Source organism: Lissotriton vulgaris, chromosome 6 (genome assembly GCF_964263255.1).
Source record: "Lissotriton vulgaris chromosome 6, aLisVul1.2, whole genome shotgun sequence".
Classification (NCBI taxonomy): Eukaryota; Metazoa; Chordata; class Amphibia; order Caudata; family Salamandridae; genus Lissotriton; species Lissotriton vulgaris.
The window spans coordinates 1,868,038,093-1,868,053,100 of NC_141694.1; the positions used below are offsets into that span (position 1 = coordinate 1,868,038,093).

Here is a 15,008-nt window from a genome sequence, read left to right on the forward strand (position 1 = left end):
GTTCCCTAGTGTATTTAGGTGTTTTCACTGTACTCTGAGTGCCTCTTAGCATACCACTGGCTCTAGGCTTGGTTAGTCAGAGTCAGTTACCACTAGTACCTGTTTGAAAAAGTTGTGACCACAGGATGATTTTGTAACAAGGCCTCTTTCTGCTCCTCTGCTGGTTCTTTATTCCCATGTCTTGCTTCTTCCTGAACTTTTCTAAGTCTTTGAGGACTTCTGTCGCTTCTTCTGCATTTCTTTTGCTTCTTTATGTGTGTTTTTTTCTTCTTTCTTCACATGTCCTACCTCTGTAGGCATAGTTAGAAATTAGCACTTAAAAAACCTTAGAAATTCACTGAAAAACCATAGGTTTCAGGAGCTTTATAGTTAGTTGGACATTTTCACACATAAGAAACCTTAGAAATGAGTGGATGTGTTGTGTAGATCTTGAAATTACTGAATAGGTGTGTTGTAACTGGTAATGGTATGTCCATTGTTTTGAAAATGTTAGTTTCTATTTTCATGGGAGAATTTCTAGGGTTTTGTATGAGTGAAATGTCCAACTAACAATAACGCCCCTGAAACCTATGTTTTTTTCTGTGAATTTCCAATGTTGTTTAAATGCTAATTTCTAACTATAACGTACCTGAAACCTAGGGTTTTTTTCAGTGAATATATATATATATATATATATATATATATATATATATATATATATATATATATATATATATATATCCAATTTTCCCATCCTCCAAAGATACCGGGACACTTTCGCTGCGGTGCATCACAGGGTCAGAGGTCTCCCTGTTCCTTATTATCCATAGACACAAAACGTAACCAAGTCACGTCGATGCACTCCAATCCGAGATCAATTACTACAGTAAATCAAATGTGGTCCACTCTTTAATCCAGGTTATTATCTCAGTAGAGCCAAACTTGTCATGATTCATGTTACATGTACCTTTATACTGAGAAACACCTATACAAATAGGCATCCTCAATGTGATTTTATCCATTCCATCTTAGTTCTGGACAAAAGTATGCTTTTTAGTAAAACAAATGTAGAAGAAAAATGTCAGAGCACAAACTATATAAGCAACTGACTAGATTAATGTTTATTAATTAAATGGGTATAGCAGAAATCAAGCATACATGTTTGTTTGTTCAAGTGAATAGATGGGCATGCAAGCACTCAGATCCTTAATGCTTTCCAATCACTTTTCACAGGAACATGCCTCCTCCTCGGGGTATCCATAGACCTCCACCTCACAGGGTGTAAGGAAGTCCACTCTGCCTCGGGTGTAGAGGTTCACATACCGGCCGACCATCCCATTGCACTGAAATGTCTGTGTACCACCAGAAGGGATTGACGAAATAGTTGCACACCTATAGTAATAAAAATAAGAATATGAAAATATTAATAATCATACAATGGTTTTTCCTACACTACACTCTTCAATATATAGAACATGGAAGAACTTAGTGTCTTGTCATAATTCCCAGGCTCCACTTTCTACTGCCACACAGTGGAGCTGCATATTTTGGAGTACAGTGCAGTGGTGTAAAGTTGGCTTTAGTTTGGTAGAGTGGAGTACACTCAAGTAGGGTAGTGTACAGTGGAATAAAGTGTCATAGAGAGTGGTGTGTCGCATGAGTTTGATGCTTTGTTCGGTTTCATCAGATGCCTAATAGGCAGGATCACCCACCACTACAAATATCAAACCATGTGCTCCATCATACTGCACCACAGGCATGTAGGAGTCCACCTTCGGCCCAAATTACGCTAAACTGCAAAAAGTAGAGGAAGCAGAAATCATCAACCTTGTCGAAGGCCACACACTATGGGTTTCCCCTGCTGTCCTCTAAAGTAAGCTTTAACTACCCCACAGATTGCATATACTCGCATCTAAATACAGCAATTGAGAAGGAAATCTATGTAATAGAAACAGTGGATGAACTAGAAGCTGAAGTCATAAGTGCTTGGGTAGTTTTGTTAGCTCGAGCTGAACTCAATATATCACCAACTTTCCCCACACACATCTTACAGGTACATTACGCCGTCCTCCACTTACATGTAACAAAGGAAGAATAAAGGGATACATTTTATTTTGGAATTCTGAGTACGGCAGTGGTATTTCAGGACTTTATGTTTCGATACAGGGAGATTAAAACACATCACTTTCATTCTGTTGAAATGCCATTGGCTCCCCTTCCCAGCCCACACATCTTCTAAATCAGCTACGTCCCTTTACAAATCCATCGAAACCAGCACTCCTGCTTATCTTGCAGACAAGCTCACAGTTTCTTGTAGTTCTCAGCACACCCACAGTGAGGATTCCATCAGACTACAGACCAATAAGCATAAAAAAGAAGGAACCAGGCAGCAGGCCTTTTTCATCTATCCACCCAGTCTAGAATAACATCCCCATATCATAATGCCCAAATGCAGCACCAATTTAGGAAAGTGCTGAAGACTTACTTCTTTAAAGTACACTACACCACAATGCATTAACCATCTACAATACAGTTTCCTCTCCTCTTACTCGCTGACTTTAACCTTAAACCATGTAGAGCACCCTGCTGCCTTTAGGCTAGGTTTGCACTATTAAAATAACATATACATACATAATGGAATTGGAAATAGTGCCTCAATATATTAATAAACATACCACTCTTTCAAGGATTGGAACTAATGACCTGCAGATAACACACTGCTCTCTGTAATAGAGGTAGACACATTGATCCCATGCTTGCCTCGCTCACTTTTTGTTGTGTCTCAGCCATACCTGTCTGCTAGTTTTCTAAATATATCATTCCCAGTGTCTACCATACAATTTATATAGAGGAATGTGGGTCAACACCTTGTTTCTGAATGGATTGGTTTCTTGTCCTTCTCACTTTCATTCTCCTTATTCAATGGCATTACTCTGTATTCTTGTGTGTACTGTCCCTCAGCATTTCTCTTGTACTATGTTTCTAACTAGTATTTTTATTTGTTTCTGCACTCCATTGTACTGCATCTCCTTGCTTTCCTCCCTGTCACTAACTTATGTACATATTTTTCATTTAATGAGGGCCCAGCTAGTGCAGATTCCTTGGCGGCTCAGGTCTCTACTACTTCTCAGCAGCCACATTTTTTGGGGAAATTCACCGTTCAGGGATAGCTATCTTTCTGTATCAGTAACTAAAAATGAAGTTAAAATTCAATGCCTAGATGTCTGTTGTGCATGTAGGCATGCGATGTGTAATATTCTGTGTATGTTAGATGTATTTTATGCTCATGATATTGCATTACTTTCTATGTGTTTTCCCTGTGTTCTGTTACTATGGTTCCTGTAGAATGCTGTTATGTTCACTGAGTGCATTCCATGTTGGGAGCACTCTGGTTTTGACCATGACACTACAGGATCGTTGTTTCTTATCTGCTTGAACATTAAAGAACTTCTTGATCTACAAGCCTGACTCCCTTGGATTTCTACATAATTTTACTGGCGACGATGCGTGCTCTACATCTGTGATCTCCTTGGGACCCGCTGTTCTGCCTGCCATTAAGAATTCTGGAGAGTCTCATCCGATCTACTGATCCTGTTCCTGTTCTGAGCTTCAACCCATTCGACATCCCTAACACCAGACTTAATTCCGAAGTTAGAAGACAGAAGACTGAAGAATCACAACTTCATACCATCTCTGTCTCAACCTGAACTTCGTCAAAACTGTGAGGTTTCTATGTCTGTGTGTTCCTGCGAAGGGCGACGTCTTTTTGGGTCTATTTCATTATTTTATTTATTTCGAAGCTCTTTCTCCGTTTTTTTTTCTTTACTGTGACTATTGAGGTCTCTCCGTTCACATTGGCCGTTAACTGGTTTATTTTCAACAACAACACAGAGGCCGCTCGAGCCTTACCTCTCGTGCTCCAGCTTCTCTGTTCCGTCATTTTCGTTCTTTCAGCAGCGCCGCAGCAGCGCCGCATCAGCGCGTTTCACCAGCGTCACTACAGCGTGTCTCTTCACCACGTCTGTCTCGTCATCACGCTGTGGATTATTGTTTGCGCATTCCGGATTGGTCCCTCTTGCTTTGGTTTGTGACGTTCTCAACTCCTAGCAACCAGTCTCTGCGGACCCTATCAACCTGTCTCCGCAGTGCGCACTGTCCAAGTCGTGCATCGCTGATGCACACAGCTTATTTACCGAACAGCCACCGCTTTCACACACAGTTCAAGCTGTGTATCGCTGATACACACAGCTCACCTACAAATCCACGCTGCATATCCACAATTCACGCTGCGCTTCGCTGATGCGCACAGCTCTCACCTGTCAAGCAGAGATATCCCTATCGATCTGCAAAAAGTTTGTTTGTAGTGAAGTTATTGCTAGTTTGCACTGTTTTTTTTTCCTCTCTTTTAGCAAGACTATTTCTAGACATTTTTTTTACAAGTGTGAATCTTTTCTAACGCCACGTTGTTTTCACTATTCACATTAGCTACTACCATTACTTGTTGGCTATAGTACTATACATTATCTTACATCTTCAACATTTGATCATATCTTATTTGTGTAATTTTTTTTTTGGTATAATTTCAGTATATCTCAGTTATGTCTACTCTGCAATCTGTTAATCCTCCTCCAGCCTTCTTAGAAACCCCTGGTGAACCTCCTATTAGATGGGAAGTTTGGCATGATGCCTTTGAGAATTACTTAGGAGCTATTGGTGCATCTAGATTTCGCCCTGAACGAAAAAAATGCCTTCTTCTACACTCTCTGGGTTTTGAAGGCAGGTCCGTCTTCAAACATCTCCCAGAGTTACCTGTTATCGAGGGTGCTGTGTCTGATGATTACTCTGATACTGTTCAAAAACTTAAGTCTCGTTTTGACAAACAACCTAACCTAATGGTTCGCAGGCACACTTTCTTTAAGAGAAAACAAACTGATTCTGAAGATATTGACACTTATATCTCGATCTTGCGAAGATTAGCCTCTGATTGTAAGTTTGAAAACTTTAATGACCAGCTTATCAGAGACCAATTTGTTTGTCATTGTAAGGATAAGAATATCAGACAAAAGCTATTAGCTATGAGTGATCCTTCCTTAGACGACACTATCAAGTTAGCTAAGAGTGTTGAGACGTCTATGGTTTCCCTCAAAGAACTTGAAGATAAAGTAATTGAACCCATAAATGCCTTAAGTCTAAACTCGTCCTCCAGACTTGTTAAGAGAAGACCTATCTCCAATTTTCCCAAAGGAAAGGTTTCCAATAAATCAGAGTCTTCGTCCTTCTCTCACATGTGCATTAGGTGCGGCAATCCCTCACATCAAAAAGGTTCTTCTTGTCCTGCTACTAGTGTAGTTTGCAATTACTGTAAAAAGGTTGGACACTTTGCAAAGGTTTGCTTAAAATTGAAAAACAAAAAGGTTTTCAACAAACCTGTAGTTGGTGTTGTTGACTCTGATTCTTCCTCAGAATCTGAAATAACTATTGGTGTTGTTACTGATTGCTCAGAAGAAACCATCATTGAAGGTGATCCTGATTCTTGTGTCGATCCTATCATTGATGTTGCTGTTGGTAACAAAATGTTGAAACTTCTTGTAGACTCCGGTGCTAAAATCACCATGATTGATAAAGATTTGTTTGATGTCACGTGGAATAATTCACAACCTCTTCTTCCTCCAGACCGTGCTCCGGTGTCATACGAAGGAAAGAAAATTAGTCTTCTTGGTTTTTTTGAAGACATTTTGTGTTTTCAGGGGAGGAAGATTAGAGGGAAAATTTATGTCGCAATTAAAGGGCTCAACATTTTGGGCTGGTTTCACCAAGGCCTCTTCGGTATGACACTTAAGCCTAGTGCTAAGGAACAAGTTTTTATCGCTACCTGTACTGACTATTTACAAATGTTCAAATGCAAATTTCCTTCTGTTTTCAGTTCAAAGTTGGGTAAGATAAAAGGTTTTAAACACAAGATCATTGTTAAAGAGGGCTCAACACCTGTTAAGCACAAACTTCGGGGTGTCCCTTTCAGCGTCAGAGACGACTTGAAAAAAGAACTTGAAATGCTGTGTGAGAATGGTGTGATTGAACCTGCAGAGTCCTCTCTGTGGCTTTCGCCTTTGGTCGTAGCTCGCAAAAGGGATGGCAAGCTTAGGGTCTGTGTTGACCTTCGCTCTGTCAACAAAGTTATTTGGGTTGATTCTCATCCCCTTCCCCGCATCAATGACCTGTTTGCTGCTACCAAAGGTGCTAAGTTCTTCACCAAGCTGGACTTAGCCAGTGCTTACCACCAGGTTGAGCTGCATCCCGACTCCCGTCATCTCACGGCCTTCATCTCTCCATTGGGCACCTTTCAGTATCGACGCATGCCTTTCGGCTTAGCCTCAGCTGCGTCGGTTTTTCAGCGAGTGATGAGCAATATCTTGGAGGGTGTTAAAGGAGTGACAGTTTTTCAAGATGATGTATTGATCTTTGGCAAGGATGTTTCTTCTCACGATTCTGTTCTTGATAATGTTTTGAGTTTGTTCCAAGATCATGGCGTTGTTCTGAAATTGGAAAAGTGTAAGTTTATGTGTACCGAAGTTGAATATCTGGGTCACATTTTGACACAAGATGGTATAAAACCTAGACCTGGGCTCTTGGATGCGATTGCTAAGGCTCCGATTCCGTCTGACAAGACTGGTGTAAAGTCTCTTCTTGGTATTTGTGAATACTATGCCAGGTTCATTCCCCACTATGCGACCATTGTACGTCCTATCAGCAATCTTCTGAAAAAAGGGGTTAAGTTTGTTTGGTGTGACGAATGTGTTAAAGCTTTTGAAGAAGTCAAACTATCGTTGACTTCTGATTCTGTCCTTAAGCCATTCGACCCTGCCTTGTCGTGTTGTCTGACTGTTGACGCTAGTCGTGTTGGCCTTGGTGCCACTTTAACACAAAATGAGTGTGGGATTGAAAGAACTATCAGCTTTGCTTCCAGAGTTTTAAGGCCTGCTGAAGTTCAATACTCCGTAATAGAAAAGGAGCTTTTAGCTTGTACTTGGGCTATTGAAAAATTCAGGCCGTTCATTTGGGGTAGGCGTTTCCTGCTTCAAACGGATCACAAACCTTTAGTTAACATTTTGGGTGGGGGTGTTACCAAGTGTTGCACACCCAGGATTTTGAGGATGGTAACTAGGCTTCTACAGTATAATTTTGATGTTGTGTATATTGCGGGTGGGAAAAACGTGAGAGCAGATTTTTTATCCCGTTTTCCACCTCCCGTTTGTGATGATGATGTTGATATCTCCTTCTCCAACCTTATTGAAGAAGACTGCGATGATTGTTTGGTTGCTTGTGTAGACATCCCTGAATTACATGTTTGCTCAGAAGCAGAGTGGAGGAAGGTCTTTGAAGAAGATAGTGTTCTTCAGGATGTGTGCAATTTGGTCAAGATGGGTTGGCTGCGTGAGAAAGTCTTGTCTCCCTCTATTCAACCCTTCTCTAAGGTGGAACATGAAATTTCCATTGAGGATGGCATCCTACTGCGTAATGACAAAATTATTCCTCCTTTTGCATTTAGGAAAGACATCATTGAGAAAGCCCACGAAGGTCATTTGGGTTGCTCTCTCACTAAGCGTAGGATTCGTGACGTGTTCTGGTGGCCTGCTATGGATTCTGACATCGATCATTTTGTTGCTGACTGTTGCATATGTAGGTCCTCAGATAAGTGTCTCAAAACCTGGGTTCCTCCCCTTATGCCTGTTGAGTGTCCTGATCGTCCCTGGGCCAAACTCGGGATCGATCTAATGGGACCCTATTCTGTCTTGAGTGGGAGTTCCAAATTTATTTTAGTCCTAGTTGACTATGCTTCCAAGTGGCCGGAGTTTAAATTGATAAAGGATGCTGATTCTAAGACTGTCATAGAATTCTTATGTGATGTTTGGAGTAGGGAAGGTTTTCCTGAAGAGTTGGTGTCGGACAATGGTAAGCAGTTTGTGAGTCATGAATTTGAGGATTTTCTTTCCAAATCAGGTGTTAGGCATGTTAAGAGTTCCCTTTATCATCCTCAAGGGAATGGTCTCGTTGAGAGGATGAACAGAGTTGTGGGGGACTGTGTAAAGTGGGCTAGGAGTGGGAATGTTGAAGTCGGTAAGGCTTTGAAAAGCATGATTTGGTTTTATAGGACTACTCCTCATTCCTCCACCAAGGTTTCTCCTTTCGAGTTAATGAGAGGTCGCAAGCCTAACACATCGTTCTGTCCTGGGTGGATGTCTAAGTGGATGAAGTCTACCTCTGATGTCTCGAGTCTTATGTCCATTGTTAAGGATAATGTGTTACTCGCCCAGTCCAAACAAAAGGAAAACTTTGATGTTAAGAAGGGTGCGAAAGAGAGTGTTCTAGAGGTTGGGGACTGTGTGAGAATCAGAAAGTCTGTACATGTACACAAAGGAGAAACCAAGTTTGGTCCTCCTGTGAAAGTCGTTAAGATTGTGGGCAATGCTGTACAAGTTGAGGGAGGTTTCTGGTGGAACTTAAACAAAGTTGCTAAGGTTATCTGTGACTCTTCTGCCGTGACTAAAAGAATTCCTACCTCGTCTCTCTCTGGAAAATCTTCCATCAATCTTCCTACCTCCAAGATTCCCTCCTCTGAAGTTGGTGTTAGGAAGAGTTCTCGCACTGTTATTAGACCTTTGAGGTTTAGAATTTAATATTTATTCAGAGAGTAATCTTATTTCTGTTTCCTTTCTTTTCCCTTTGTATTGTTTTCTTTCATTTCTTTTTGTTGAGAAAGGGAGGTGATGTAATATTCTGTGTATGTTAGATGTATTTTATGCTCATGATATTGCATTACTTTCTATGTGTTTTCCCTGTGTTCTGTTACTATGGTTCCTGTAGAATGCTGTTATGTTCACTGAGTGCATTCCATGTTGGGAGCACTCTGGTTTTGACCATGACACTACAGGATCGTTGTTTCTTATCTGCTTGAACATTAAAGAACTTCTTGATCTACAAGCCTGACTCCCTTGGATTTCTACACGATGCATGCACTGAGACTGCTTCCCTAATCACACACTAGCACACAAGTCCACATTGCAGTCAAACAGTATGAGTGTTAAAAATTCAACTGCAACCAGGGATCCTAGGCTGAAGGGAAATGGGCTATGATACATGGGATTCTGTAATCTCTGTATATAAACCTGTCTCTAATTTTCTTACATACTTCAGATATTGCACATCACGGTAAAGTTCCTTGACAATATGGAGGAAGGAGGTCAACGGCTGAGTTTCTTTATAAGGTTATGAAACTCCCAGGTGGCAGGCAACATCCTCATCATGTTCGGTACAGGTGACTTTATTCTTAATAATACATAGCGACATATTTGCCTTCCCATAAACCATTCAAATCCTTTGTGCATAGCTCTTTTATTTGAAAGAGAGAGCAAGTTTGCAAACCTGAAGAATACAATCTCCATTGCAAAATTAAAAACATCAAAAAAACGTGTTAGATATTTACTGCAAAATTATAATAAAAATAGTTTAATGCAAGTCAGCTGTTTAAAAGAAGGTGCAGTAGCTTGGAATGAGTACAAATATGGATAAAGATCCTAACTTTTCTGTTATTACCTAAGTTATGCAAAAAATAAACATGCTGGCATAAATGTATCCGTTCAGCTTGTCACTGTACAGAACAGCAGCAGTTTTTTTTTATTAATTCTTCAAACAGCTGCTTTTATTATGCTCTATGTTCTGACCTGCCTTTCACAACAGCTACTGGCACTGGCAGAAGGTATAATAACGTTACAACTCAACTGTAACAAGGTACTGAGGTGAAGCACTGACATTGTGGCGAGGCACTGTCATCTCCTCAATCTATACAGAGAATTACTGTCCTATCACCCTATTGCACAATGAAGCTAAATATTTTGCAACACTTGTTTTTCGAGACTTGACTGCATGGGCAGAAGCAAAACAGGTAATTCCAACAACTCAAACTGGTTTTAGAAGAGGTTCTGGCGTGTTCCCAAATATTTTGGCGATGTCAATTCTATTTGACCAAATGAAAATGCAGCATTGTATGACTTATCTCTGGTTTGTTGACTTTAAGGCGGCTTTTGACTGTGTAAATTGAGCAAAGCCCTGTGGAGGTAGCTTAAGGCCTAGAACATCGTGTCTTACCGGCTTAGAATCAAAGAGTTTTGTGATTGGGTGTGGCTCAAAGTTGGAAATGGCTCACTTCCATTAAGAAATCTCTATACACATCATGGATTAAAGCAGGGGTGTTTGCCGGCGCCATATCTCTTCAATCTCTTTGTGACTGACCTCTCTCCAGCCTTCGATGCAACTAATAAGCACGCCACTTGCCAGGGTCTGCAAAAGCTGATAAACACCTTGCAACTGCACGTGACACAAAATAATTTAGTCATGTTATGCTATAGATATTTCTAAAGCTCACAAATACATAGAGGTATCCAGGTGCTGCCATTGATAGAGGGTTTGAAGCTCAACTAGTTGTTAAAAATCCAAGTTTTTAGAACCTTTCTGAAAGACAGAAGATCAGGCATGGATTTGAGGTTCAGAGGGAGGGTGTTCAACAGTATAGAAGCAGACCACAAACCTTTCCCCATTAGGAGCGATTGAAGTTAGGGATAACAATGTTTTTGGCAGCCTTGGAGCATAGAAGCATGTTGGGATAATACCACTTGACACTATCTTTGAGATATTTCAGGCCTATAACATGCAGTGATTTGTAAGTGATACACAAAGCTATGAAGTTGATTCTTTGTTTAATAGGTAGCCAGGGAAGCTTCGGCAATGCAGGTTTAGCTAATTGAAATTAGAAACCTTTGTTGTGTTGTTCCTAGAAATCCCCAGGACCTGCATGTTTTAGATGACCTAAACTGAGGGCTTGGTGTCCAAACTGCTTTAAGACAACCCCTCAGTATACGTCGGCTGTTAGACCAGCTAGCTCTACAGTGCCACTACATACCCCCCCTGTATTCTACAGTGGTTGTAGGTAGTTACTGGCAACCGTTGAACATGACACACTGATTCCTTAGGGATCGTGGAAAACAGTACAGTTTTTTGTAGCTCAGTCACTCTTGCTTGCTTAATCTCAGAAAATACACAGGATGGCGGTTAGGACGTTTCAATAAGTATTTATTGGTCCAGCGTCAGTCTTGTGTAAAATATATCTGCTGCAACAATCTGGAGACAAAAGCATATAAAAGAAATCGCAAATACTAATATAGTAAACAGTAGATACATTTCTACCATAGTGCTAAGAAGATGAACATATATAGTTCAGACAGTAGCACTTGCATACTCCTATAGTGCGTGCCCTACATAATTTGCCAAACGTACCTAGCCTATATATGTCGGTGTGGCATGTATATGTGTGTGTATATACATATAAGTTCTTTTAAGTGTTTTATGAGATATATGAAATATGTTTTTCTAATGGAATTTCCCTTTTTATATTCCCCCTTTTTTTTCTCTTCCCTTATTTTTAGAAAAACAAATATACTGTGAAGCACTTGCGCTTTCGATAGTTTTGTACTGTATTTAAGTATTCAAGATTGTTGTAAAAAACAAATCATTTCTTGTTTACTAAAGCACTGGCACTTTATTTAGATGATATGATCATGAGAAATATGGTTTACATTGTGGGAATATTCTCTTCCTCTAATTTGCAGGGGGGAATAAGGGTTTTATATACTTTAGTGGTCACTCCAGGGTTTCTTCTAGAATCAATATGTATTGAAAACAATCATAAATGTTTTGAAAACAATCATCATTTTTTGTAAACAATGCGATCATGCACAGCAGGCCTTTTGGTCATGGATGAAAAAAGTGTTGACCCTTTTACAGAATAATGATGCAGTGCCTGAGGACATGTTTATGTACATCAGGTACAGGGATTATGATAAAATACTAAGGGGGATATTTACTACATTTTTTCACTGTGTTTGCATCACAAAAGTGACGCAAAATGACGCAAAATCTTTTTTTTGCAATTTACTTTCTGGCAAAATAACATAAAAATAATGCGAAGCAGCACATTATGCTGCTTCGCATTACTTTGCGCCATGGGGGCATACCAGGGGTGGTGCATGGGCGTTCCCATGCAACCACCCGAGGTTTTTCACGCTAAACCCAATTTACTATAAACAGTAGATTGGGTTTCGCATGAGAATACTGCACCCTTTGCAACTAGGCACAAGGAAGGAGAAATGCTTTCATTTCTCCTTCCTTTTCCGACTTTGCATGCGCGCTGCACTGTGCAGCACGTATACAAAGTAAGAAAAGATTTCTCTTGTGTCTAGCATAGTTTTTTGTATAGGAGGGGTAACCTTCCAGTACAAAACCTATGCTAGACTCATGCACACACCCTAGCGCTGCGGCACTAAGGTGTGTGCATGGCGCACAGCAGCTGTAGTCAGTGCCGGCACAAGGGAAAGGGGAGGAGATAGCCTTATCTTTGAAGATATGAATATGGTGCTCTCCTGCTCCCTCCCTGTCATGCAACTCAGTGCAGCTTCGCGGGGGCTGCTCTGCGTTGCATGCTTTCTTTGTAAATCTCCCCCTAAGAGCCTGGTGTCAGAGACAGGAGCAAACTACTAGGTAAAAGGTCCCCTATTCATAACTGCCATTGTCGTGTAATTGGGACAATGTATGTAAAAAGGGGCATACATGACAGGACTAGCCTAAAGGACATGACACCTTGCCACTGCATTTTGAAGGGAGTGGTGCTTGTTTGCAAACTGCAGTTGCATATTCAAATAGCGCCCATTGCAATAGTCAAATTGTTACAATACTAGAGTTGCCACAGCAGGTTTTAGCAGGACCAGTAGAATATAATAAAAGATTTTCTTCTATGTCTTTAGTCTGTAGAAAGAGAAAGAGATAGTGGCCTTCACTTGATCCCCAAAGGCGAGCTGTCCATTACAACCCCTAGGCTTTAACTTTCCTGGCCAGTATTGGGAGATTTCCATGTTCTTGAATCCACCAAGATGGTTACCAAAAGGAGACCTCCTTGTTGAATAGTAGGACCTTCATCTTCCCAGTTGTTAACTCCCAGCAGTTTTTATCCTTCCAATCACTCACTGCTAACATACAGTTATGGAATCTATTACTGGTGTTGTCATCATTACTTGAAAGGGAAACTACAATCTGGGTGCCATCCGCATAGGATGTAAGTGAGAAGCCAAATGATGATCAAGCTGGCCAGTGATCATACATATAAGTTACACAGTGTCGGTCTTACTAAAGACCCTGAGTGTCTCCGCAAGCCAGGGGAGTGGGTTCTGATTCAAACCTATTTTTGCTCTTTCTCCCTGAGGAAGTATCTCAGAAGGCCAGTGCAGCTGTCAACCAACAATCCATAGTTGACCATATCTAATGCAGCTGAAGGTCTCATAGGATGAGACGTGCTCTTTCACCTTTATCAAGAGTAGCCCTGATTTCCTCACTGACCACTATCAGCTCCGTTTCCAAACCCAATTGGAGAAGGATTTAGGAGCTCATGGTTCTGAATAAAGCTGGTTCAAGGCTTAGATTTTTTTAACAAAGGAAGGATTGATGCTTTTTTCCATTGTTTAGGAAAATAGCCAGATTTTATCATTTTATTAAAATTTTCATAAGATGGTTAGCGATGATATCAACGGCCATCTGAACAATGTAAACAGGATAAGGATCAATGAGGGAGCCGGATTTAGTGGATTTGATCGGCTCTATTACCTGTTCTTTATTAAGAGCAGTAAATTCTGTAAACATGTTTTTTTCTGTATTATGGGAAGCAGGCCTACTTTCCTCTGAAGTGGGTTTAGAATTACAGGAACACCTGTTAGAAATCTGTTCAACTTGGCTTTTAGCCAACGAGTTGCAAAAAGATTGACTACTTTATGTTGTGTTATTATAGGGATCAGTGGGCAGTTTCTTAACTGTCTGAAACTTTTATTTCACTGACTTTTTGGCTATTTCAATTTCCTAGGTAAAGTACAGGACTGTTCTTCCACTAAGAGGATCTTATAATATGCGACACACTGTTTGTATTTGTCTTTCTCTGCCTTATGATAGCTTTTCCTCTAATTCCGTTTTTTCCGGCATACTTGTTTCTGTCTTCTCAGCTGTCCTAAAGCTACGGCGCTGAAGGCTTACTTCATCAGTGATTAACTGGTTTAACAGGTGTCATTGCAAGAGAAGTACAATGAAGCCAGTTAGAGCATTTGGAGGATGATTGATCTAAATCTTCAATCCAATGGGGCTGTGTGGAACCTGAGCGCATATTAGCATGAGGTGCAGCGAAAGCGGAGGATCCACGTGTGTCAGTGGTGGTGCGCTGCCGTAGGGAGATTACAGCGCTACCGTGAGGCGGCAGTGTGACAAGAACATCTCCTCTGAACATCGGAAGGGCTGCGGGACGTTCATCAGTGGAAAGTGACTGCAGTGCTGGGCCTGGCGGGGTTTCAGCGGCGGCAGCAAGGGCTTCGCAGTGGCTACGGAACGACTTGGAGGAAACTCACGATCCTGAAGGAACTGTGGACAGGACTGTGACTGGAATTAATGGCGGAAAGCGGTAGGGCCTTGCTGCGATAAGGATTACCACTGCATTGAAACATCCCGAGGTCCTTCTGTAGAGGCACATATGGTGATTTTGACGGCAGCGGGAGAAAGAGAGCTCATACTTCCCCACTGCGCTGTCTCCTGTCAGTCCAAGGCGCACAGTAAAGGTTTGCCATACTTTCATTTACAGGGAAAGACTTTCAGTTATAAAATCAAATAGGAATATTTCACCACTGTATAAGCTAATGATCCTAGTCTGACAGGGCCCCAACGCTTAGATAAAACTGTTGTACTGTGCTAGAAAAGTCGCTATACAATATTCTTGGTGGGCAACCTAGGTTGTGACACTTTCAGGTTTAGAGGTTGGCTGGTTGGGGATCTGCGGGGTGTTGGGTCATCATATGTTTGCACGCAAGGTATAGCTAGGCAGATATGCAAAACGTGACGCCCCACCTTTCTTCTTAGCTAACCCTGAGGAACCTGCTATGAAATGGAATAAA

General features: G+C 41.0%; 1 protein-coding gene across 1 annotated transcript in view; it reads right to left on the reverse strand.

Moving 5' to 3' along the window:
* Window positions 1-1,077: 1,077 nt before the first annotated feature.
* Window positions 1,078-15,008, reverse strand: part of LOC147709696 (fucolectin-like) — a 66,427-nt gene continuing 52,496 nt past the window's right edge. Inside the window, exon 3 of the mRNA XM_086925537.1 lies at window positions 1,078-1,371. Coding sequence (XP_086781663.1) covers window positions 1,200-1,371 — 172 coding nt within the window. The 3' untranslated portion in view covers window positions 1,078-1,199. The remainder of the gene's footprint in view (window positions 1,372-15,008) is intronic.